This window comes from Thalassophryne amazonica, chromosome 7 (assembly GCF_902500255.1).
Source record: "Thalassophryne amazonica chromosome 7, fThaAma1.1, whole genome shotgun sequence".
Classification (NCBI taxonomy): Eukaryota; Metazoa; Chordata; class Actinopteri; order Batrachoidiformes; family Batrachoididae; genus Thalassophryne; species Thalassophryne amazonica.
In genome coordinates this window covers 26,252,478-26,279,712 of record NC_047109.1, presented here as the reverse complement: position 1 = coordinate 26,279,712, position 27,235 = coordinate 26,252,478, and the positions used below count along the sequence as shown (strand labels likewise).

The 27,235-nt window shown below is 44.7% G+C and overlaps 1 protein-coding gene across 2 annotated transcripts in view; it reads left to right on the top strand.

The window, feature by feature from the left end:
* cep162 (centrosomal protein 162) overlaps positions 1 to 5,528 on the top strand; it is a 110,803-nt gene extending 105,275 nt beyond the window's left edge. For both annotated transcript variants that reach the window (XM_034173964.1, XM_034173963.1), the window contains exons 28-29: positions 4,948 to 5,082; positions 5,203 to 5,528. In XM_034173964.1, coding sequence (XP_034029855.1) covers positions 4,948 to 5,082; positions 5,203 to 5,427 — 360 coding nt within the window. In that variant the 3' untranslated portion in view covers positions 5,428 to 5,528. The remainder of the gene's footprint in view (positions 1 to 4,947; positions 5,083 to 5,202) is intronic.
* Positions 5,529 to 27,235: the final 21,707 nt, after the last annotated feature.

Here is a 27,235-nt window from a genome sequence, read left to right as displayed (position 1 = left end):
CTTTTGGACATAATTTTAACAAACTATGAGAAACGTTTAACACTCACCACAAGAACCAGCATAAAACTTTCCAAATGACAGAATTTTATCAGTACAATTGTCCCAGGATCCTTTGTGCTCCTGTGATGTCTTTATGAAGAAAAAAATGTCTTATTTTATATTTTTGTTTAAATAAGGAGGACAAAAGCTGCTGTTAAGTTCACACAGGTGTCTTGTAGGTTTTGACACCAATGAGGCTACATGTCTATTTCTAACTTGACACAATGATTAACTGTATAATTATTCATTCATTCAGCCTCCCAGCATTTCACATGCCAGGATCAGTTTCTGAGGGGTTAAGCTGGTATTTCTGTAGCACTGAATTGTGTTTGTGTGTCTGTTTGGTGTTTTATACCAAACAAATATATTTAAGAGTTTTATTTGTGTTTGTGCAAAGTTATGTTTCACATAATGGCACAATGAAGTTATGAAAGTGGCTGACCTGGATATGAGGTGTTTAGAATTCCAGCAGCATCCGTCTCCAAAGGCTGGACAAATTTATAATTTTTAATATTCACATGAACAAGTCTTGTGACTCCAAACTTAAGTTTTATTCTTGATGGTTGAGAATAAGTCTCATTCTGATGATCAGCAGAACAGAACAGGTTCTTCTGAAACAGTTTCCGTTCTTGTTGTTGGACTGTTGAACATGTCAATCTGTAGATGGTGCTCTGCTGTACTGCATGATCATGGTCTGGAGGCTGAAGCAGGAACTGTTAACACTCATCATTTCTAATTCCTCAAATATGTGTAATGAATGCCCAAATTGTAAAATGTTCTTTCTGGTGGACAGTCTGAACATGCCTGCTCTGTGTCCAAACACGCTTCATTTAACGCGGACATGAGCCCAAGTAGTCTCATAAGATTTTAAAGATGTGGGCATGAATTGACAGTTATGTTGGTTAGAAACATGCGTTCAGAATAGCCTTTATTTGCCATCGTTTGTGGGCTTCCTCAGGGTACTGTGTTGGGACCAAAATTATTTAGTCTGTACATTAATGATTTATGTAAAGTTTTGGATCTGTTTAAAGCAGTTTTGTTTGCAGATGATACAAACCTGTTTTGTTCAGGGGAAAATGTGCAGCAATTATTGTCCAATTTACATATTGGAATGATAAAGTTAGAGATGGTTTGATATTAATAAATTATCACTAAATTTGTCTAAAACTAAAATAATGTTATTTTGGAATTACAATAAAGAGATGGGTAATCATAGAGCGTGTCAAAGAAAATAAGTTCTTAGGTGTTATTATTGATGAAAGAATTAATTGGAAAGCTCATATTCAACATATTCAAAAGAAAGTTTCAGAAAGTATTGCAGTACTAAATAAGGTAAGGCATGTTCTTGATTGCAAAGCAGTTCATACTCTGTATTGTTTCTTGGTTGCTCCCTACTTGGCTTACTGTACTGAAGTTTGGGGCAATAATTCTAAAACTACATTGCAATCATTATTCATTCTTCAAAAAAAGAGCATTAACAACAATTCACAATGTAGGTTCTCCAGATCACACTGATTCATTGTTTATTAAAGCTAGGGTAGGTAACTCTGTTCAGAAACACTTTTTGTTATATTGGGTGAAATGGTCCGTCTATCCTAACAGTAGTCAATACATTATGTATTCAGAAAGGAACAAAAAAAAAATCAGACGTCTGTAGCAGCTGTAGGGTTGATAAAACCCCTACCAACAATATAAGCCCCCAGTCCGCTCTCAAAAAAAAAAAAACAGCTGTAAGATTGATAAAAATCCAACCAATATAAGCCCCGTGGTCCACTCTCAAAAAAACAATCGGATGCCTTCATGTCTAGTTCTTCGTACTCACGTCTCCAGGCCTAACGCCCCCCTCTGTCCCTCCCTCATACTGCAAACTGTCCCTGAGTAAATGTGGAGATGTCTGGAGTTATGCTTGATATGGATATGTCCTGTCTCTGGCAGTCAGCCTATGAGCAGGACTTGTGTCCTTTTTTTGTCCTTTATTTAACACAATTATGAGGGAGTTTGAGGGGAGAGCGAGGAACTGCCTGCAGCCAGCCAGCCAGTTTTTTTTTTTTAATTGTTCACATGTGCGCACGCGAACAAATCGTCCGTAAGTAGACTGGAGATGTTCGGATTTTTTACTGGATGTGGACATGTCCTGTCCCTGGCAATCAGTCTGTGAGCAGGACTTTTATGGACTTTATTTAAACACAGTTGTGAGAGAATTTACGAATGAGTAGCTGCAGCTGCAGCCAAGATAGTCCCACAGTCAGATGCGCGTTCAAGTTTGTGGGGGCATGGCTTTGGACGGAGCACTGACGGGGTAGGGGGAGGGGGTGGAACCTAGAGGAGGTGCTCCTTTCAAATTTTCCTAGCTCTCTTGCTAGCTTTCCAGGACTACAAACTCTAGCTTTAAATCTAAAATATTAAAACTTCACGATATGATTACATTTAAGACTGTGCAGTTAATGTATAAAGTGAAAAATAAGCAACTTCCCCTCAGAATTCAAGAATTTTTTAAGGAGAGAGAGGGAAAATATAATTTAAGGGGCTTGTATTATTGTAAAATTGCTGGCGCTCGGACGACCAGGAAAGGCTTTTGTGTTTCTACAACCCCAGTTCCAATGAAGTTGGGACATTGTGTAAAATGTAAATAAAAACAGAATACAATGATTTGCAAATCCTTTTCAACCTATATTCAATTGAATACACCACGAAGACAAGATATTTAATGTTCAAATTGATAGACATTTTTGTTTTTGTGCATTTTTTTTTGTGTATTTGCTCATTTTGAAATGGATGCCTGGAACACATTTCAAAAAAGTTGGGATGGGCAACAAAAGACTGGGAAAGTTTATGAATGCTCAGAGAACACCCCAAAAGGCTCAGCCATTCACAAGCAAAGATGGGGTGAGGATCACCACTTTGTAAACGACTGCATAAAAAAAATAGTCCACCAGTTTAGGAATAATGTTTCTCAACGTTCATTTGCAAGGAATTTAGGGATTCCATCATGTACAATCCATAATATAGTCAGACGATTCACAGAATCTGGATATTTTTCTACACGTAGCAGCAAGGCCGAAAACCAACATTGAATGCCCGTGACCTTCCATCCCTCAGGCGGCACTGCATTAAAAACCGACATCATTGTGTAAAGGATCTTACCGCGTGGGCTCAGGAACACTTTAGAAAACCATTGTCAGTTAACACAGTTTGTCGCTACATCTACAAGTGCAAGTTAAAACTCTACCATGCAAAGCGAAAGCCATACATCAACAACATCCAGAAACGCCGCCACCTTCTCTGTGCCCGAGCTCATTTTAAATGGACAGACGCAAAGTGGAAAAGTGTACTGTGGTCTGATGAGTCCACATTTCAAATTATTTTTGGAAATGATGGACATTGTGTTCTCTGAACAAAAAAGGAAAATGACCATCCAGATTGTTACCAGCGCAAAGTTCAAAAGCCAGCATCTGTGATGGTATGGGGGTGTGTTAGTGCCCATGGCATGGGCAACTTACACATCAGTGATGGCACCATCAATGCTGAAAGGTACATCCAGATTTTGGAGCAATACATGCTGCCATCCAAGCAACGTCTTTTTCAGGGATGTCCCTGCTTATTTCAGCAAGACAATGCCAAGCCACATTCTGCATGTGTTACAACAGCGTGGCTTCATAGTAAAAGAGTGTGGGTACTAGACTGGCCTGCCTGCAGTCCAGACCTGTCACCCACTGAAAATGGGTGGTGCATTATGAAGCGCAAAATACGACAACGGGGACCCCGGACTGTTGAACAACTGAAGTCGTACATCAAGGAAGAATGGGAAAGAATTCCACCTACAAAGCTTCAACAATTGGTTCCCAAATGCTTATTGAGTGTTGTTAAAAGGAAACGTGTTGCAGGCATCCATTTCAAAATAAGCAAATATTTGCACAAAAACAATAAATTTTATCAGTTTGAACATTAAATATCTTGTCTTTGTGCTGTATTCAATTGAATAGAGGTTGAAGAGGATTTGTAAATCATTGTATTCTGTTTTATTTACATTTTAAACAACATCCCAACTTCACTGGAATTGGGGTTATACTTGTGGCCCTAAAATATGGAATAATCTGGCAAAGGAACTCAAGCGATGTCCAAATGTCAATCAGTTTAACCGCCAATATAAGGAACTGATGTTTTCTGAAAAAGTGAAAATTTTCTAAATTCTCTGAAAATTCAGTTCATGTTTGAAGGACTATATAGCTGTTAAAGTATGGACAATTAAGTTATTGATTTTGTATTATTTTTTTGGATTATGTTATGTGTGCTGTTATTGGTGTGGATATGATGAGGAATTTGAGGTTTTTGATTATTTTAAGATGTCTGTATTTTGCTGTTCTGCTCACTTTGTTTTGTTTTGTTTTTGTTGTGATAAGTAAAAGTTGCTGAGGTAAAAGGGGTAGGTGTATTTAAGCTTTGTTTCTACCTACATGCTTTTGGTTGCATGGGTTGACTGGCTGAGAAATCAGTTTTTGTTTTATTTTGTTTTGTTTTATTTTGTTGCAAAGTTCTTTACTTGAACCGAATAAACTTGAACTTGAAGTATCTACAAGAATACAAGGAATTTGAATACAGTGACACTGGGCACTGCTTTACGATGGATGGATGGATGGATGGAAGAGCACCTGAAGTGATTTTTAGTTTTGTGTTTGTGGCGCTGTCTGATTTCAGAAGCATCAAATCTTATTTAATCAAACTAAGTCATGAGAATTTGGTGTTAAATGGTGCCTTGTAGCTTAAAGAATGGATCAGGTGACCGGTTGGATCGACTCATTGCCTCCTTAGTGAGAGCCCTGTGGAAGCTGTTGTTCTTTGAGCAGCTTACAGCAGGGTTTTATTACACGTATATACATGTACTTATATACATGAATATTCTCTGATCAGCTGATGGCACTGCTGACGGAGTTGAATGACGCCAAGAAAGCCCAAAGCCCAGTCGCCAAACTGATCGGAAGCCTGGAAAAGAAGATCCTCAACATGGAGCTCAGACACCAGCAAAGAGAAAAAGAACTGCAGCAGGTATGAATCAAGCGCACCCTAAATAATGCTATGGCTGAAGGACGGACAGCATCTGTCTGTTCTCGGTCAGTTAGTGGAAGTAGCAGTTATTCAAAGCTGACAGCGTTGCTCTTCCTGCAGGTGATCGATGGACCACTGCAGGCTGATCAGCAGTCAGAGGCGGCTCGATGGAAACATTTGGCCCAGAACAGGAGCAGAGACCTGGGCATCTTCCTCCGGGAGCTGGACTACATCCTGGATATCGTTCGATATCTCCAAAGTCGAGGCACAGTGGTCCACATTCCTGAGTCCTCAGGCGCGGTCTCTGTGCACCAGCAGCTTCTCACTGAAAGTCCACAGCTGTAAATCAATCCATCACAATTACTCAATTATCTTTTATTTAAATACTTATAATTTATTGAAGAGATTTATATTTTTGTTGAAAATAAATACTTTCTAAAGATTTGCGATGCTTGTCAGTTTCATTGTCTTAATTCTGATATTAGTTGGTAAGTTTGAGTACCTGCACTGTTTTACTACGAAGCCACGCTGTTGTAACACGTGCAGAATGTGGCTTGGCATTGTCTTGCTGAAATAAGCAGGGACATCCCTGAAAAAGGTGTTGCTTGGATGGCAGCATGTGTTGCTCCAAAACCTGGATGTACCTTTCAGCATTGATGGTGCCATCACAGATGTGTAAGTTGTCCATGCCATGGACACTAACACACCCCCATATCATCACAGATGCTGGCTTATGAACTTTGCGCTGGTAACAATCTGGATGGTCTTTTTCCTCTTTTGTTCAGAGGACACAACGTCCATGATTTCCAAAAACAATTTGAAACGTGGACTCATCAGATCACAGCACACTTTTCCTCTTTGTGTCTGTCCATTTCAAATGAGCTTGAGCCCAGAGAAGGCGGCAGCATTTCTGGATGTTGTTGATGTATGACTTTCGCTTTGCATGGTAGAATTTTAACTTGCTTTTGTAGATGTAGCAATGAACAGTGTTAACTGACAATGGTTTTTGGAAGTGTTCCTGAGCCCACACAGTAAGATCCTTACACAATGATGTTGGCTTTTAATGCAGTGCTGCCTGAGGGATCGAAGGTCACGGGCATTCAATGTTGGTTTTCAGCCTTGCCGCTTATGTGTAGAAAGTTCTCCAGATTCTCTGAATCTTCTGATTATATTATGGACTGTAGCTGATGGAATCCCTAAATTCCTTGCAATTGAAAGTTGAGAAACATTGTTCTTAAACTTTTGGACTATTTTTTCATGCAGTTGTTCACAAAGTGGTGATCCTTGCCCCATCTTTGCTTGTGAATGGCTGAGCCTTTTGGGGATGCTCCTTTTATACCCAATAATGTGTTGCAGGCATCCATTTCAAAATGAGCAAACATTTACACAAAAACAAAAAGTCTATCAGTTTGAACATTAAATATCTTGTAAAGCAAAGAAAGAGTTCACAGCACTTCTGCACAGCACAAACAAATCTGGTGCAACCAGGCAGGACCAATTTGTAAAAAAGAAGAAATAACTGGTGCAGCACAGAAATAAGTGCAAAAGTCTTAATAAGGTGCTGAAAAAAAATGTTCAAAGGGACTGACGGACTCTGAGGAAGATGTGACTCTCACATCGAAATGTCAGTCCCTTTGAACATTTTTTTTCAGCACCTTATTAAAGACTTTTTGCACTTATTTCTGTGCTGCACCAGTTATTTCTTATTTTTTATTAAATATCTTGTCTTTGTGGTGCATTCAGTTGAATAAAGGTTGAAGAAGATTTGCAAATCATTGTATTCTGTTTTTATTTACATTTTACACAATGTCCAAACTTCATTGGAATTGAGGTTGTAAGTCTTTTGTCTAATTTGCTGAAATTCATCATTCTGCAAATGTGATGAACATTGGTGATGTTCAATAAGCCATCTCACACTCTCAGGTGACGCACTGCATTGTGGGAGAGGTGAGAGGTCATTTAACCCAAACACAGCCAGCGTGTGTGAGAGACACTATTTAAATCAAAAAAGTTCTGTCTGTTTATCAGTATTTTTTGTCTGTCTGTTGCCGGCAGCTATTATTATTCCAGCTCCAATAGTGTATCTCAAAGTTGCTACAATTCTAAAGCTCATATTTGGATCTCTGTGCTCTTAACTGAGTGTCCCGTGGGGTCTGAAGCATTTTTTTTTTTTTTTTTTTTTTGGACTTTGTTTGAGCAAAACAGAACAAAAGAGTACAGTGACAACTCTCAGTATCTATAACAAAGAATCATGTAATAACGAAGCGATTATGAACCTCCAAAGAAAATACAATCGACATTGCATCATTTCCTCAATGAGTTGGGTGGATTGTATCCATTACGAGGGTAGGCTGAAAAGTTCTAAGGCTGACTATGATGCAGTTGTCGACTTGAACAAATTCAAGGTTATTTTTCTACATAGTCTCCCTGTAACTCCACACACTTCTTCCAGCGGTGCTTGAGTGCTTCGATTCCCTTGGCATAGAAGCTTTCATCTTGAGAGTAAAAATAGTCCTCAACGGCAGCCATCACCTCATCATTGCTCCGATAGTGCTTCCCAGCCAAGTTTTTTTTTCAGGTTTGGGAACAGATGAAAGTCAGAGCGTGCCAAGTCAGGGGAGTATGGTGGGTGATCTACCAGTTCGAATCCACACTCGTGGATAGTGGCCATGGCCACTGTTGACTCGTGAGCTGGGGCATTGTCTTGATGGAACAGAAATCAAATCAAATCAATTTTATTTATATAGCGCCAAATCACAACAAACAGTTGCCCCAAGGCGCTTTATATTGTAAGGCAAGGCCATACAATAATTATGGAAAAACCCCAACGGTCAAAACGACCCCCTGTGAGCAAGCCACTTGGCGACAGTGGGAAGGAAAAAACTCCCTTTAACAGAAGAAACCTCTAGCAGAACCAGGCTCAGGGAGGGCAGTCTTTCTGCTGGGACTGGTTGGGGCTGAGGGAGAGAACCAGGAAAAGACATGCTGTGGAAGGGGAGCAGAGATCAATCACTAATGATTAAATGCAGAGTGGTGCATACAGAGCAAAAAGAGAAAGAAACACTCAGTGCATCATGGGAACCCCCCAGCAGTCTAAGTCTATCGCAGCATAACTAAGGGATGGTTTCAGGGTCACCTGATCCAGCCCTAACTATAAGCTTAGCAAAAAAAGGAAGTTTTAAGCCTAATCTTAAAAGTAGAGAGGGTGTCTGTCCCCCTGATCTGAATTGGGAGCTGGTTTCCACAGGAGAGGAGCCTGAAAGCTGAAGGCTTCTGCCTCCCAATTCTACTCTCTTACAAACCCTAGGAACTGTTGTGAAAAGTGTAGGAACACGGACCCACAACAGGGGGCGCAATGAACGGACAATGGAGGAAGATAATAACAAGGTTTACTATTGTGAAACAAGCACAATAAGTACAACAATCACAATTTTGGGGTCGAATTTGCTGGTGTCGTGTGGGCAGGCTCGAAGGTAGGAGACGCCCGTCTCAGTCGAACCGGAACCACCCCGATCTCCTCTGCCACCGAACCCTGGAAATACTGGAACCGCCAAGTCCCGAATTCCCAGGTGGCCACTGCCTCCGCTCGTCGGATCCGGTACTGCTGGCAGGAGAGAGCAACAACACACAGGTGTGATGCGACAGCACCCAGTAACGAAGAGGGGAGAAGCCGCCTCCACCTCTTGTCAATGCACAACAGGAAGGTGAGTACTTATCCAAGCAATATAGCTTTAGCAGTCAACAATCCTGAAAGGTTTAACAAATGATTAGCTGGTTAATCAGAATAAGAATGCAGAGATACTACCTCAGTCTTAGGCGATATCTCGGCACTGAGGTGGAGACGCCGTCCTCCTGTATACCTTGGTTGCCGAAGTAGAAACAGCTGTGTCCAATAATGGGTGACAGCTGTCACCCTGGCTGCTCATCTCAGGTGGCGACGCCCTCTGGTGCCTGGAGCCCGCACTCCAGGCAGGGCGCCCTCTGGTGATGGTGGGCCAGCAGTACCTCCTCTTCAGCGGCCCACACAACAGGACCCCCCCCTCAACGGGCGCCTCCTGGCGCACGACCGGGCTTGTCCGGATGGCGACGGTAGAAGTCGGCCAGGAGGGCCGGGTCCAGGATGAAGCTCCTCTTCACCCAGGGAGCGTTCTTCGGGGCCGTACCCCTCCCAGTCCACCAGGTACTGAAGACCCCCGACCCATTCGACGGACATCGAGGAGCCGACGCACGGTCCAAGCCGGTTCCCCGTCGATGATCCGGGCAGGAGGTGGTGCCGGGACCCGGGGTGCAGAGGGGTGAGGTGTGATGGGGCTTTATCCGGGAGACGTGGAATACTGGGTGAATCCGCAGCGAGGCCGGCAACTGAAGCCTCACTGCGGCGGGATTGATGATTTTGAGGACCTTTGAAGGGGCCGATGTATCGGTCTTGGAGCTTGGGGGAGTCCACTTGAAGGGGAATGTCCTTGGTGGACAACCATACCTCCTGCCCAGGACGATACGTGGGAGCCGGGGCCCGCCGCCGGTCTGCATGTGTCTTCGCTCTCGTCCGGGCCTTCAACAAGGCAGAGCGGGCGGCACGCCCACACCCGACGGCACCTCCGTAGGTGGGGCCTGGACCGAGGGCACACCGACCTCTCCCTCGACCACCGGAAACAAGGGGGGCTGATACCCAAGCACACCTCAAATGGGGGAGAGGCCGGTGGCTGATGACACTTGGCTGTTGTGAGCGTACTCGATCCAGGCCAGGTGGGTACTCCAGGCCGTCGGGTGCGCGGCTGTCACACAGCGTAGTGTCTGCTCCAAGTCCTGGTTCGCCCGCTCTGCTTGCCCGTTGGTCTGGGGATGATACCCAGACGAGAGGCTGACCGTGGCCCCCAGTTCCCGCAGAAGCTCCTCCAGACGTGTGAGGTGAACTGGGGACCGCGATCGGAGACGATGTCTGATGGTATACCATGCAGACGGACGACGTGGTGGACCAGGAGGTCCGCTGTCTCCTGGCCGTTGGAAGCTTCGGGAGGGCCACGAAGTGGGCCGCCTTGGAGAAACGGTCCACTATCGTGAGGACGGCGGTGTTTCCCTGGGACGGCGGGAGACCCGTGACGAAGTCCAGGCCGATGTGGGACCAGGGGCGATGAGGCACGGGCAGTGGCTGTAGCTGCCCTGAGGTCTTCTGGTGGTTGGCCTTGCCCCTGGCGCAGGGTGGTACAGGCCTGGACGTAATCCCGGACATCGGCCTCCAGGGATGCCCACCAGAAGCGTTGCCGGACGACTGTCACGGTCCTTCGCACCCCCGGGTGACAGGTGAGAGCTTAGAACCGTGACAGAAGTCTAGGACTGCGGCCCTGGCCTCTGGTGGGACGTATAGTTTGTTCTTTGGTCCGTTTCGGGTCCGGGACACGGGTCAGGGCCTCCCGGACGGTCTTCTCCAGTCCAGGTGAGGGCGGCCACGATAGCGGACTCCGGGATGATGGGATCCGGGGGATCCGACGGTTCCGTTTTGACCTCATCTTCGTGCACCCGGGACAATGCATCCGATCTCTGGTTCTTGGTCCCGGGGCGGTAGGTAATCCGGAAAGTCAAAACGGCCAAAGAACAGTGACCAGCGGGCTTGCCTGGGGTTCAGACGCTTAGCGGTCCTGATGTACTCCAGGTTCCGATGGTCAGTGAAAACCGTGAATGGCACGGCTGTTCCCTCCAACAGATGTCTCCACTCTTCGAGGGCCTCTTTCACAGCAAGGAGTTCCCGATTGCCGACGTCATAGTTCCGTTCAGCGGGGGTCAACCTGCGGGAAAAATAGGCACACGGGTGAAGGACCTTATCGGTCTTCCCGCTCTGGGAGAGCACCGCTCTATCCCTGAGTCCGAGGCATCCACTTCAACCACTAACTGGCGGCTAGGATCGGGCTGCACCAGAACTGGTGCAGACGAGAAGCGCCGTTTCAACTCCTTGAACGCGGCCTCGCCCCGGTCCGACCAGGTGAAGGGAACTTTTGGAGAGGTCAGGGCTGTCAGGGGGCTAACTACCTGACTGTAGCCCTTGATGAACCTCCTATAGAAATTAGCAAAGCCGAGGAACTGTTGCAGCTTCCTACGGCTTGTGGGTTGGGGCCAGTCTCTCACCGCCGCAACCTTGGCCGGGTCCGGGGCGACGGAGTTAGAGGAGATGATAAACCCCAGGAAGGACAAAGAAGTGCGGTGGAACTCACACTTCTCGCCCTTCACAAACAGACGGTTCTCCAACAACCGCTGCAGGACCTGATGGACATGCTGGACATGAGTCTCAGGATCCGGAGAAAAGATGAGTATATCGTCTAGATTATACGAAGACGAAACCGGTGCAGGAAGTCCCGCAAGACATCGTTTACCAACGCTTGGAAGGTCGCGGGAGCATTAGTGAGACCGAACGGCATGACCAGGTACTCAAAATGACCCAAGGGGGTGTTAAATGCGTCTTCCATTCGTCTCCCTTCCGAATCCGAACCAAATGGTACGCGTTCCTAAGATCCAGCTTGGTGAAGATTCTGGCTCCATGCAAGGGGGTGAACACTGAATCCAACAAGGGCAACGGGTATCGGTTGCGAACCGTGATCTCGTTCAACCCCCTGTAATCAATGCATGGACGAAGTCCGCCATCTTTTTTACCCACAAAAAAGAAACCAGCGCCCATCGGTGAGGTGGAATTTCCGGATCAACCCGGCGGCTAATGAGTCCCGGATGTAGGTCTCCATTGATTCGCGTTCCGGCCGTGAGAGGTTGTACAGCCTACTGGACGGGAACTCACTGCCTGGAACTAAATCAATGGCACAATCGTACGGGCGGTGGGGAGGAAGCGTGAGAGCCAGATCCTTGCTGAACACGTCCGCAAGGTCATGGTACTCCGCTGGCACCGCCTTCAGATTGGGCGGGACTCGGACCTCCTCCTTAGCTTGGGAGCCGGGAGGAACCGAGACACTCCCGATGGCAGGTTTCGCTCCACTGAACCACCACCCCGGACGGCCAATCAATCCGGGGATTGTGCTTAAGCATCCATGGAAACCCTAAAACCACACGGGAGGTGGCCTGAGTCACGAAGAACTCGATCACCTCCCGGTGGTTGCCTGACACTACCAGAGTTACTGGAGGTGTCTTGTGTGTGATTGGTGGGAGTAGGGAGCCATCTAGTGCTCGAACCTGCACAGGCGAGGGTAAGAGCCACCAGAGGGAGCCCTATCTCCCTGGCCCATCTACTGTCAAGCAGATTCCCCTCAGAGCCCGTGTCCACCAGTGCTGGGGCCTTCAGGGTCGAATCCTCAAACAGGATCGTGACTGGGAGTCGTGTAGCAATGTGGGTGTGTCCCACGTGAATGTTTTGGCCCACCCCTGGCCCAGTCTCTAGGGGCGGGCGTTGGAGTATAACCGCTCGGGGCATTCGTTTGCCATATGCTCACTCGAGCCACAAACGTAACAAGCTCCGTGGCCCGCCTCCTTTGTGCTCCAGGTGCCCTAAATGTTGCCCTGCTCGTGTCCATAGCTTCGTCAGCAGGGGGAGCCGTAAGCGCACGGAGCGCCGGAACAGAGGAGCGTGGGGACGGCGGAACTCGATCGGACCCGGAAGGGAGAGGGACGACCCGCGCCTGGCCACGCCCTTCGCCTCGTTCCCGACGGCGTTCTTCTAACCGGTTGTCAAGCCGTATGACTAGATCAATGAGCCCATCTAGATCCCGCGGTTCGTCCTTAGCCACCAGGTGCTCTTTTAGGACCAGAGACAGTCGTTTACAAAGGCCAGCGCGTGAGGGCAGTGCTATTCCAGCCGGATCTCGCAGCCGCGATGCGGAAGGCGACTGCATAGGCAGCTGCGCTCCGACGTCCCTGTCGTATGGACAGTAATGCGGTTGAAGCGGACTCTCCTCTGTTGGGATGATCGAACACCGTTCTGAGCTCACCGTACAAACCCGTCGTAATGACTGAAGGAGCCGTTGAGTTCTGCTCCAAGAGCGCTGTAGCCCAAGCGCGTGCCTCCCCGCGAAGCAGATTTATCACATAAGCTACCCTGCTAGCATCAGTTGCGTACATCACGGGACGCTGAGCGAAGACGACGCGAACATTGCATAAGAAAGTCCGCGCACGTCTCCACACAGCCTCCGTACGGTTCTGGAGGGCTTATGTAGGCTTCTGGGGACGGAGGGAAGAGGGACCGTTTGAACGACCAGAGGAACGTTGCTTTCGCAGCGCAGGGTCCTCAGGAGGGAGAGCCGCAGCGGCGCCCGAAGGGCGCGCCTCCACTTGTGCGGCGAGAGCCTCCACCCTGCGGTTTAGGAGTACGTGCTGCTCGGTCATTAAGTCGATCCGAGAGGTGAAAGCGGTGAGGATCCGCTGCAACTCACCGATTACCCCTCCCGAAGCCTCCGCCGCGCCTTGGTCTTCCATTGGCCGTTCAACAGCCGGTTGACGCCCCTCGGGGTCCATGACGCTGGCCGAGATATCCTGTTGTGAAAGTGTAGGAACACGGACCCACAACAGGGGGCGCAATGAACGGACAATGGAGGAAGATAAATAACAAGGTTTACTATTGTGAAACAAGCACAATAAGTACAACAATCACAATTTGGGGTCGAATTTGCTGGTGTCGTGTGGGCAGGCTCGAAGGTAGGAGACGCCCGTCTCAGTCGAACCGGAACCACCCCGATCTCCTCTGCCACCGAACCCTGGAAATACTGGAACCGCCAAGTCCCGAATTCCCAGGTGGCCACTGCCTCCGCTCGTCGGATCCGGTACTGCTGGCAGGAGAGAGCAACAACACACAGGTGTGATGCGACAGCACCCAGTAACGAAGAGGGGAGAAGCCGCCTCCACCTCTTGTCAATGCACAACAGGAAGGTGAGTACTTATCCAAGCAATATAGCTTTTAGCAGTCAACAATCCTGAAAAGGTTTAACAAATGATTAGCTGGTTAATCAGAATAAGAATGCAGAGATACTACCTCAGTCTTAGGCGATATCTCGGCACTGAGGTGGAGACGCCGTCCTCCTGATATACCTTGGTGCCGAGTAGAAACAGCTGTGTCCAATAATGGGTGACAGCTGTCACCCTGGCTGCTCATCTCAGGTGGCGACGCCCTCTGGTGCCTGGAGCCCGCACTCCAGGCAGGGCGCCCTCTGGTGGTGGTGGGCCAGCAGTACCTCCTCTTCAGCGGACCACACAACAGGAACTACAAGTAAACCTGCAGTCTGAGAGCGAAGCGCTCTATTGGGGTGACATGGTACTATGAGGTCCCTAAGATAAGATGGGACCTGATTATTCAAAACCTTATAAGTAAGAAGAAGAATTTTAAATTCTATTCTAGAATTAACAGGAAGCCAATGAAGAGAGGCCAATATGGGTGAGATATGCTCTCTCCTTCTAGTCCCTGTCAGTACTCTAGCTGCAGCAAGATTTCTCACAGTATTACTAGAGGTCAGGGTAATGCCATCCAGAGTAAGGATCTGGTTAGACACCGTGTTTCTAAGATTTGTGGGGCCAAGTACAATAACTTCAGTTTTATCTGAGTTTAAAAGCAGGAAATTAGAGGTCATCCATGTCTTTATGTCTGTAAGACAATCCTGCAGTTTAGCTAATTGGTGTGTGTCCTCTGGCTTAATGGATAGATAAAGCTGGGTATCATCTGCGTAACAATGAAAATTTAAGCAATGCTATCTAATAATACTGCCTAAGGGAAACATGTATAAAGTGAATAAAATTGGTCCTAGCACAGAACCTTGTGGAACTCCATAATTAACCTTAGTCTGTGAAGAAGATTCCCCATTTACATGAACAAATTGTAATCTATTAGATAAATATGATTCAAACCACCGCAGCGCAGTGCCTTTAATACCTATGGCATGCTCTAATCTCTAATAAAATTTTATGGTCAACAGTATCAAAAGCAGCACTGAGGTCTAACGGAACAAGCACAGAGATGAGTCCACTGTCTGAGGCCACAAGAAGATAATTTGTAACCTTCACTAATGCTGTTTCTGTACTATGATGAATTCTAAAACCTGACTGAAACTCTTCAAATAGACCATTCCTCTGCAGATGATCAGTTAGCTGTTTTACAACTACCCTTTCAAGAATTTTTGAGAGAAAAGGAAGGTTGGAGATTGGCCTATAATTAGCTAAGATAGCTGGGTCAAGTGATGGCTTTTTAAGTAATGGTTTAATTACTACCACCTTAAAAGCCTGTGGTACATAGCCAACTAATAAAGATAGATTGATCATATTTAAGATCGAAGCATTAATTAATGGTAGGGCTTCCTTGAGCAGCCTGGTAGGAATGGGATCTAATAGACATGTTGATGGTTTGGAGGAAGTAACTAATGAAAATAACTCAGACAGAACAATAGGAGAGAAAGAGTCTAACCAAATACCGGCATCACTGAAGGCAGCCAAAGATAACGATATGTCTTTGGGATGGTTATGAGTAATTTTTTCTCTAATAGTTAAAATTTTATTAGCAAAGAAAGTCATGAAGTCATTACTAGTTAAAGTTAAAGGAATACTCGGCTCAATAGAGCTCTCAGCCTGGCTACAGTGCTGAAAAGAAACCTGGGGTTGTTCTTATTTTCTTCAATTAGTGATGAGTAGTAAGATGTCCTAGCTTTACGGAGGGCTTTTTTTATAGAGCAACAGACTCTTTTTCCAGGCTAAGTGAAGATCTTCTAAATTAATGAGACGCCGTTTCCTCTCCAACTTATGGGTTATCTGCTCTAAGCTGCGAGTTTGTGAGTTATACCACGGAGTCAGGCACTTCTGATTTAAGGCTCTCTTTTTCAGAGGAGCTACAGCATCCAAAGTTGTCTTCAATGAGGATGTAAAACTATTGACGAGATACTCTATCTCACTCACAGAGTTTAGGTAGCTACTCTGCACTGTGTTGGTATATGGCATTAGAGAACATAAAGAAGGAATCATATCCTTAAACCTAGTTACAGCGCTTTCTGAAAGACTTCTAGTGTAATGAAACTTATTCCCCACTGCTGCGTAGTCCATCAGAGTAAATGTTATTAAGAAATGATCAGACAGAAGGGAGTTTTCAGGGAATACTGTTAAGTCTTCAATTTCCATACCATAAGTCAGAACAAGATCTAAGATATGATTAAAGTGGTGGGTGGACTCATTTACATTTTGAGCAAAGCCAATTGAGTCTAATAATAGATTAAATGCAGTGTTGAGGCTGTCATTCTCAGCATCTGTGTGGATGTTAAAATCGCCCACTATAATTATCTGAGCTAAGCACTAAGTCAGACAAAAGGTCTGAAAATTCACAGAGAAACTCACAGTAACGACCAGGTGGATGATAGATAATAACAAATAAAACTGTTTTTTGGGACTTCCAATTTGGATGGACAAGACTAAGAGTCAAGCTTTCAAATGAATTAAAGCTCTGTCTGGGTTTTGGATTAATTAATAAGCTGGAATGGAAGATTGCTGCTAATCCTCCGCCTCAGCCCGTGCTACGAGCGTTCTGGCAGTTAGTGTGACTCGGGGGTGTTGACTCATTTAAACTAACATATTCATTCTGCTGTAACAAGGTTTCTGTAAGGCAGAATAAATCAATATGTTGATCAATTATTATATCATTTACCAACAGGGACTTAGAAGAGAGAGACCTAATGTTTAATAGACCACATTTAACTGTTTTAGTCTGTGGTGCAGTTGAAGGTGCTATATTATTTTTCTTTTTGAATTTTTATGCTTAAATAGATTTTTACTGGTTATTGGTGGTCTGGGAGCAGGCACCGTCTCTACGGGGATGGGGTAATGAGGGGATGGCAGGGGGAGAGAAGCTGCAGAGAGGTGTGTAAGACTACAACTCTGCTTCCTGGTCCCAACCCTGGATAGTCACGGTTTGGAGGATTTAAGAAAATTGGCCAGATTTCTAGAAATGAGAGCTGCTCCATCCAAAGTGGGATGGATGCCGTCTCTCCTAACAAGACCAGGTTTTCCCCAGAAGCTTTGCCAATTATCTATGAAGCCAACCTCATTTTTTGGACACCACTCAGACAGCCAGCAATTCAAGGAGAACATGCGGCTAAACATGTCACTCCCAGTCCGATTGGGGAGGGGCCCAGAGAAAACTACAGAGTCCGACATTGTTTTTGCAAAGTTACACACCGATTCAATGTAAATTTTAGTGACCTCCGATTGGCGTAACCGGGTGTCATTACTGCCGACGTGAATTACAATCTTACCAAATTTACGCTTAGCCTTAGCCAGCAGTTTCAAATTTCCTTCAATGTCGCCTGCTCTGGCCCCTGGAAGACAGTTGACTATGGTTGCTGGTGTCGCTAACTTCACATTTCTCAAAACAGAGTCGCCAATAACCAGAGTTTGATCCTCGGCGGGTGTGTCGCCGAGTGGGGAAAAACGGTTAGAGATGTGAACGGGTTGGCGGTGTACACGGGGCTTCTGTTTAGAACTACGCTTCCTCCTCGCAGTCACCCAGTCGGCCTACTTTCCCGGCTGCTCGGGATCTGTTGGAAGGGAACTAACGGCAGCTAATCTACCTTGGTCCGCACTGACTACAGGGGCCTGGCTAGCTGTAGAATTTTCCACGGTGCGGAGCCTAGTCTCCAATTTGCCCAGCCTGGCCTCCAAAGCTACGAATAAGCTACACTTATTACAAGTACCATTACTGCTAAAGGAGGCCGAGGAATAACTAAACATTTCGCACCCAGAGCAGAAAAGTGCGGGAGAGACAGGAGAAGCTGCCATGCTAAACCGGGTAAGAGCTAGTAGCTGCGCTAAGCTAGCGGATTCCTAAAACACACAAAGTGAATAATATGTAAATAATTTAGAGGTGATTCAGCAGAGGGAGTGCTTTAGTTAAGGCACGAGAAGATTACATTGTGAAACAAATCGTTATCTAGTTATCTAGGTCAATCTAACTGCGCAGATTAAACAGCTAACAGATACAGCAAAACACCGCTGTGCTCCGGAACAGGAAGTGATACAATACCGCAGTGAGAGCCAACCACCAGTAGAGTCACAGGATCTTTGATACCAACACCCCACCCCTTTCGTCAGCTTTCTTGGTCGCTTCTTTTTGATAGCCTCGCGTAACTGTTTCAGTAGGTTAGAATAGTACTGTCCATTTGTAGTTTGTCAAGATAGTCCACGAACACAATGCCCTTGGCATCCCAGAAAACTGAAGCCATGACCTTCCTCGCAGATGAAACGACCTTGGCCATCTTTGGAGGTGGTGACCTTGGGTGTTTCCAGTGTATTGGTTGTTTTTTTGTCTCTGGTTCAAAGTGGTGAACCCAACACTCATCCTGGGTAAGAAAACGTTCCATGTAATTGGCTGGATCTGCTTCAAATTGCGCCAAGTTTGCCTGGTGCGTTTCTGATCAGGCGTCAGAAGACGTGGCACCCACCAAGCTGACACCTTTGCAACTGACTGTTATTTATCCGGCGGTGTTATTCCCATGACCCGCCAGGCAGCGTCTGGTGTACCAGGAAGATGAGTGGAGATGGAAGGGCACCACCAGGAGCCTGCCTATTAATTTGAGTCAACACGGGAAACCTCACAGGACCTGGATATGGAAATGATGTACAGATCGATACCTCTTTTGCTCCCACCGGCTCCTGTCTGTATTTATTCTCACCATTCTTTGTTGGGGAGCGATTTATCTGGTTAATTCCGATAACAAATGAGACTCCGGCATGCTAACTAGTTACGCTGTCCCGTGTGGTTAACGTCCCGCTTCTTTAGAGGGACAAGTTGCGTTCAGCCACACAAGACTGAGCAAAAACATGGGTAATTGTAACAGTAGTGAAGAAGAAAGCAGACATGCAAACTCCGGCCATATTGTTTAAGCCTGCAGCAACCGCTGCTTGGGTTCCCGTCACCATTGATCCAGAAATGCTATAGGCTCTCCCAGGCATGCGCACACGAAACTGTGAGATGACTTATTCTTGAAGCTTTTACGGGCAGCAGGTGTAAAAGATTGTCAGACCAGAAACAGTGGAGCAGCATTAAGTAGAACGCTGAAGTGATTGATCTCACCAGCAGTCTGCTGTATGTGATATAATATATAAACTTAAAAATATAAATGTACAAATACATACAGAGTCACCAAGTGCTGTTCTGCCTCATCTGACCGAACCAAGTCAAAGCTGTCTGTCAAGGTCCTACAACACTGATGTGACTTTCAGTAATTTATTCAAACTGTTCTTTTTCTGGATCAGAATGATTGTACAACATATATCTTGAGTAGAGAAAAACTTGCACAAATATTTATTTTTGGTTTTCTGGGCAACACAAGATCAAACACACTCAGGTTATTAATTCTTTGCTGCTGAAAGTTGGAAAATGTCTTAACTTGGCAAGGACAAGGCCTCCCATGAATGACCATGTTTTAGTAGCTTCTCTGTGACAACTTAAAAAAGGGTTCAATAGCAATCACTGGACTGACCAACACACAGTACACTGGAAAGTCCAAGGAGCTCAGTGAAAGTCTGAGAATGTATTGAAGTTCAACACATCAGGAACGTCAATTGGAGCCATTGCAGATACGTAGATCATCAGTCCAAATAACTGCATGACTGAGAGCCACGAGTCACTTCGACGAGATCTGAAAGATGACCAAACTGTCACTCTCAGGTGAGATGGATGGCCAGGAACACCAAGGCACATCGCAGCCATGAACGGAAGCTGCTGGAACACCAGCATCTGTCTGCAGTCAAAGTTTACACCGTACTGTGCACGGAAAGTCTTTCACATCCATGAAAAAAGCCTCTGCTCCAAAACTAATACCTTCAAGCTAAAGTTTAGAGCTGATAAATGGATAAATGAAAAAACATGGAATAAAGTTTTATGGTCAGATGAGATGAGTTATTTGACACCAGTGATGACAGGAATATTTAGAGGAGTAAAAGAAGCATTCACCCACCACAAAAGAACAAGTGTTAAAGGGGAAGTGGCTTTTTTTTTTTACCTATTATTTAGATGTTCTGTACAGCAACAAGACACAAGCGGCCACTATGCTGCCAGCTAGGTGGGGCCAGAATAGATGAGAAGTCTATGCAAATGCTGAGAAATGAGACATGTCGACTACCAATCAGAGAGAAGGCACCATGACAGCATTGTGATGTACTTTGGTTGGTTGTTGATTAAAGCTCATGTTTAATCTGTAGAACATCAAGACGTGGATACATGGAATTTACAAGTCACTGAATACGTCTTGGGCTTCATTTACATAAATTAAGAAATACAAACAATATGGTACTGCATGGTAATCTGTCTGGAGGAAGCAGTTCTTAAAAACTGACTGTGCAAGGAGACAAGTGAGGGAAGCCACCAAGGCACCTAAACAACCCTGAAGAAGTTCTACTTTTGTCTGGCTGTGATTGAAGAAACTCTGCAGCTTTTATCTGTTGCATCACCAGTTGTAGAACTTTAGGGTGGAATGATCACAGACAAGGATGTGAAAATGAAAGTTCACGAGAAGCAAATTGGCAGAATAGAGCCTAGAGTTCATGTCTTTTCTCTCTACTTTTCCATGAGCTGACACAAGTGGAAACATTGCATCAGTTGTCAGTCTACCTGACATCAAACTGTTACTGTCCTCTGGTCATCTCTTTACCTGATCTTCATAATGTTCTTTTCCTTCTTGCTAATTCTAGTTCTTGGTCCATCATTAGAAGCTCCACCTCTTGCATTTTCTTCATGCAACAACTGTTCAAAGTATTTCTTCCATCTAGTTTTTATGGTGGTGTGTTCATTCAAAAACGCACTTTGTCCTCTTTGATGTGTGTTATGTGAATTAAATCCTTCTTTGCCTGATCTCCAGGCTTTGTGCTCCTAAAAACCTTTGTCCCTCATGTGTTTCTGATGTTTCATGCACCTCCTCCATTACTGGTGTCTTGGTTCTTGTCACTGTTCTCACCTTATTTTTCCTCCCTCTGTCGAGCTTGTGCACTGATGTATTCGGATTCTTCTTTTCTTTTCTTTTAGCCTTTATTATACCATCACATTTCATCTCTACATGTTTTTCTTCCCTGTCATCTTTTTCAGAGAAGTCCTGACATTTTCCTCATTGTTTTGTGGAAGCAAAAAATAATACGACTTTAGATATTTAAAGACAGCTACATAAGATGAACTATTATGTTAATAGATTTTATTTATAAAATTACAAGTGTCGCAGAGGATACTTTGGGGGAAACCACTGAGCAATGGCATCAACATGTTCTTTATCTGAGATATCGTTGCCATCAAATATCAGGTGTGCTCTGCTCTCCAGGGCTCATGTCGTGTGATCCCGCCCTTCCAGAGTGATCAGCAGCTCATCCTCCCTTCCAGGAAGGCTCTGCTCAGCTCAGAACTCAGAAAGTTGGGATGTTAAGTCACTCAAGAGGATGGCGTCTGTCTCTGGTCTGTTTCCTCTCCCTGCCAGCTCGTCCACCTGGAGGCTGCTGTCTCCTGGGCCTGGTGCTTCTCCACTCACAACTTGAGAACCATTAACCCTGGTCCACAGGACCCTGGAGCATTCCTGACCTTCCTTGGAAACGCAGCATTGGAAGATGAAGCAGGAAGCGTCCACAGGGGGCGGGACTTCATTGTTGGGGTTTGTGTCCACACAGTCAGCCAGACGTGGTCCATTCTCACGTGGCTGTCCACCACTGCTGCTGTGGTTAGAAAAACAGAGCCGTATGTAAATCTGGGGAAACCCTATGTGGCAAGTCTACTTATTGGTGTGAATATGTTTCTCTGGTGTCACAGGTGTGTGTCGTTATCACCCAGTGCCCACGCTGGACGTTCCCAACCTTCTGCAGATAAGTTAAAGTGATACTTATTAGATGCACTGCACCGTGTGAACCGGTGCTAAGCACATAATGGCTTTATGCCACATTTTCATCTTAATTCATTTATTTTGTGTTTTATTCAGACCTGAGAATTATTATTTTTATCCAGTTTTATGTATGTTGTGTTGTTTGTCTTTTAGCTGCCCCTGTTTTGTTCAGGGTCACCTGGTGTAACTATATTTTTCTCCTTTACCTACAGTCAGCATGTGAACACATCATTAGTTTTCCTTCCATCGAAGCCCACCCACAAGAAGAAAAATGTGCAGTTCCCTGACTGGCCACTTGATGTTGGCTCCAAAAGTGAGCAGATTCCATTCAAGTCCATTCGCCCTGTTGACGTATCCCATAATCTCTTGCGCGCCAGAGAGTCGCTGCAGTCAAACAACATAGAGAATCCACATAATGACAATTGTAAATGAATATAAAACTACAAAAATGTAATTTTTTTATGCTTTTCATCACATTAATAAGAGACTGCTGCATGATACCCTGAAACTTGCTAAAACAATTATAACAAATAATCCGTGTCTGCTACGTTTAGTCTGCGTGGAATTTAATAAACACACCAAATTTCAGACATATTATATATCTTAGTCCGGAACAAAGAGGACAAACAGTGTTGTAAAGAACAACAATCAAGACGTTAAAGAGCAAACTTCACTTTCCCCCAGAACGACATAATGAGGAAGCGATTGTAGCTCACAGCAGCTCCCATTGAAAATAACGGAGAGACAACCTGTGATTCTCACATGTTTACATAAAACAAACGCAATAACAACATCTATAAACCCAGAGAATATATTCATGAGAGTTTTAAGCACAATATAAAAATAGTTTTTATGTTGCTATGTTAATGGTGTTGACTGTGTGCAGCAGTTAAAGTGCAGCCTGATCAGAGCATCTCAATGCAGTTCTCAATGTTACTGAGATCTTGCAGCGCGGCGACCTCTCCGAAGTTTTGCGTCAATAGGGCGAATTTTTTAAAATGTCCAACTTTAGAGCAGAAATATTCATGTTTACAGCCTGGTACAAAAAGGTTTCTGTTTCTTTAGGTAGCTTCTCCCTCCATGACAACTGTACACAGGTGAATTTCCTAGGTTGAGCCATTTCAAGCCAAAACGTTATGCATAGTGAGGAGAATGGTTGCTTTGAGTGACAGCTGCTGAGTTGAGCTTTGGTCACTCAGAAGCCGTTCGATGCAGCTGCTAGCTGTTGTGGCAGCTGTGCCTGTTTCGTTTGGAGTGTATTTTGACAAACACCTGGAATAATATGGCTTGTGAGGTGAAATATCCTAATGGATCATCCAAGACGTTCCTGCTGCAACATTTGCACTGAGTGAAACTCTCATTGTATTTAATGTTGTATGCTAACCTTGTTAGTACTTTTAGCAGCTGTCTGTTAGCCTGATCTGTTAGGTCCCTTTAATGCATGATTACTGAGAAAATAAGTGGCTCACAACTTTTTCTGCTCACACACCAAAGCAAACCTTTACGGCAACCACTGCACAGTCCCCAAAAATATGAACATCTAAACTGAGGTTAGCCTGTTAGCTTAGCTGGTTTGGACTCAAAGATAGAGTTGTGTTCAATTTTCTTTTGTCACACACTAAACCACTCACAAGCCACCTCTTTATCCACTTAATCCATTTTGAGTTTAACATGACAGGCACAGTCAGCACTGCCAACGCCAAGATGTGTGCTTCATATGGGGTGTTTGTGGTCTCTGTAGAAAATCTATGGGTGAATGGGGTATATATACAATCTGTGGTTCCTTTTTCTGCAAACCTCAAGAGGAAGATAACATTGTTAAAATGTGGTACAAACCTACATTCTTGTTTTTATCTTTCGCTACTTTTTACTTTTATTTATTCTTTCATTGCTTTTGCTCTATCTTGTTTTGTATGGTCACAGCAGATGGTCACCACACTGAGTTCTGGTCTGTTTCAGGATTCTTCCTGTAATCAAAAATACTCAGGTAGAGTCATGTGGGGATGACGAACAACTAAATGTGATAATAAATTAAGAGTTCTTATGTTAGCAATAATATTGCTCCGATATCTCAGTGAAATATAAATTCCACCTGAGGAAAGTATTAAAGTAAAAATATGACATAATGTCGACGCCAAAGTACTTTAAAACTACAGCCCATGTTACTACTCAGAGGAGCAGGAGGAGCCCGGCACAAGAAGCCAATGAGAAGGTTGGAGATTCTCCTCCCCCAGGCACATCGCAATCAACGGCTGGCATGGATAAATTACTTGCTGAAATTACTAAAATGAATACTCCACTGTAGAGTGTCACTACGGGTGTGTGTCTACGATTAATGAATTTGATTACAAAGCTTGAAATGGCAGCGGGAAGCTATACAAGGGAGGCTGGATGAGGCTGAGGGCACATTCTTGTGGACGGTCATTCGAGCATTTAACCTGCTTCGGTAGTGGCGCATGTGAAACTAGCTATTCGGTTGAAAACAAGGTGAAGCCCAATGTGAGCCAGGTGCTGAGCACTATTGTCGGCCTGTTTAGGTGGGTGTTGTGTTTTCTTTGGTTGCTTAAATTGTTCAATTCATGTGTAGAATCTCTTTGCTTGTCCTCCCTGACTGGCCCAATTAATTTGTTTGTTTGGATTTGTCGGCTTAAAACAGAAAGCAGATCTTTAGTGCCAGTGCAGGAGACCCAGCCACCTGTTGTTTGTGCCAGGGGGCAGGCAGTAACTCACGATGCCTTTGTCTTCACCAAGCAGAGGGAAAAAAAAATATGGAATCACTCAATTCTGAGGAAAAAATTATGGAATCATGAAAAACAAAAGAACGCTCCAACACATCACTAGTATTTTGTTTGCACCACCTCTGGCTTTTATAACAGCTTGCACTCTCTGAGGCATGGACTTAATGAGTGACAAACAGTACTCTTCATCAATCGGGCTCCAACTTTACCTGATTGCTGTTGCCAGATCAGCTTTGCAGGTTGGAGTCTTGTCATGGACCATTTTCTTCAACTTCCACCAAAGATTTTCAATTGGATTAAGATCCGGACTATTTACAGGCCATGACATTGACCCTATGTGTCTTTTTGCAAGGAATGTTTTCACAGTTTTTGCTCTATGGCAAGATGCATTATCATCTTGAAAAATGATTTCATCATCCCCAAACATCCTTTCAATTGATGGGATAAGAAAAGTGTCCAAAATATCAACGTAAACTTGTGCATTTATTGATGATGTAATGACAGCCATCTCCCCAGTGCCTTTACCTGACATGCATCCCCATATCATCAATGACTGTGGAAATTTACATGTTCTCTTCAGGCAGTCATCTTTATAAATCTCATTGGAACGGCACCAAACAAAAGTTCCAGCATCATCATCTTGATTAATGCAGATTCGAGATTCATCACTGAATATGACTTTCATCCAGTCATCCACAGTCCACGATTGCTTTTCCTTAGCCCATTGTAACCTTGTTTTTTTTTCTGTTCAGCTGTTAATTATGGCTTTCGTTTAGCTTTTCTGTATGTAAATCCCATTTCCTTTAGGCGGTTTCTTACAGTTCGGTCACAGGCGTTGACTCCATTTTCCTCCCATTCGTTCCTCATTTGTTTTGTTGTGCATTTTTCGATTTTTGAGACATATTGCTTTAAGTTTTCTGTCTTGACGCTTTGATGTCTTCCTTGGTCTACCAGTATGTTTGCCTTTAACAACCTTCCCATGTTTGTATTTGGTCCAGAGTTTAGACACAGCTGACTGTGAACAACCAACATCTTTTGCAACATTGCGTGATGATTTACACTCTTAAGAGTTTGATAATCCTCTCCTTTGTTTCAATTGACATCTCTCATGTTGGAGCCATGATTCATGTCAGTCCACTTGGTGCAACAGCTCTCCAAGGTGTGATCACTCCTTTTTAGATGCAGACTAACGAGCAGATCTGATTTGATGCAGGTGTTAGTTTTGGGGATGAAAATTTTATAGGGTGATTCCATAATTTATTCCTCCGAATTGAGTGAATCCATATTTTTTCCCTCTGCTTGGTCTACAAAAGTAACCGTTACTGACTGCCACAATTTTTTTTTCCATTTCCAGCCATTTGAAATGACTTTAGTTTTGTGTCATGTCTGTGATCTTTTTTTCTACAAAAAAAATGAACATCCTCTGAGGCCGGTGATTCCATAATTCTTGCCAGTGTTGTGTGTGGGCCGCCAGAAGAGGAGGTACTGCTGGCCCACCATCAGAGGGCGCCCTGCCTGAAGTGAGGGCTTCAGGCACGAGAGGGCGCTGCCGCCATGGACGCAGCCGGGGGAGGTGGAGGTGGCATTCCCACTGCTGTTGTTACTGGGTGTACACACACCCACACTTGACTGTCTTTGTTCTCGCCAGCAGTACCAGATCCGACAGTCGGGGACGGTGATCACCTGGGAATTCGGGACTTGGCGGCTCCAGTATTCACCGGGTTCTGTGGCGGCGGAAATCGTGTGGTTCCGGCTCTTCTCAGGACAGACGTCTTCTATCCTCGAGCCTGCCCACACGTCACCTTTGTGGATTGACTGTAATTATATTCTGAGATTGTCTGTACGTTCGTTGTGCACATTTCACAACATTAAATTGTTACCTTTTGGCTCATCTATTGGCCGTTCATTTGCGCCCCCTGTTGTGGGTCCGTGTCACTACACTTTCACAACAGCCAGAGGTTGTATGTAAACCAACACGTTAATGTGAGGTGTGTCATGTGTTGGTGTTTACAAATAAATGTGCTTTTGTAAAATATGCCATTTTTTATAAAAAAAAAAAAAAAAAAAAGGCATTAAAAAAAAAAAGCCAAGTTGTAATTAGATAACCGGTGTCAAAATAAATAGAACACTGCCAATTACTGGTGCCAGTGTGAGTTTTGGCCCTTTTTCAGCTGAATTTTATTCGTGTGAATTTTTTGGATTGCACCGAGTTTCAGGTTAATTGCGCGTCCTGCATCGTTTAGTATACATGGAGTAACGAGCTGCGTTTAACATCTCACGACCACCTCCTGATCGCTGATCGTATGGTCAGATGAAAATCAAGCCTGTTTAATATTCTTGTGCCAGTGCAAACATCACAGACCTGTTTTGTAATGGGTTTTTTTAAAAAAAACTTTGTCTCCCATTGAGAGTTTTTGTAAATTAAGTTTTAAAAAAAAGCTTCTGTTTATGTTTTGCTTCTGGAAACACGAGTCTGATGTGTGATTTTTGAACGTACAATGTGTGTGAGAACATAAACCAGGCGTTCTGAACTTTTAGACCGTGTGGTCTGAGCACTGCCATGAACACTACTGGCCAGTAGATGGCAGTAGAGACCTTGAAAAC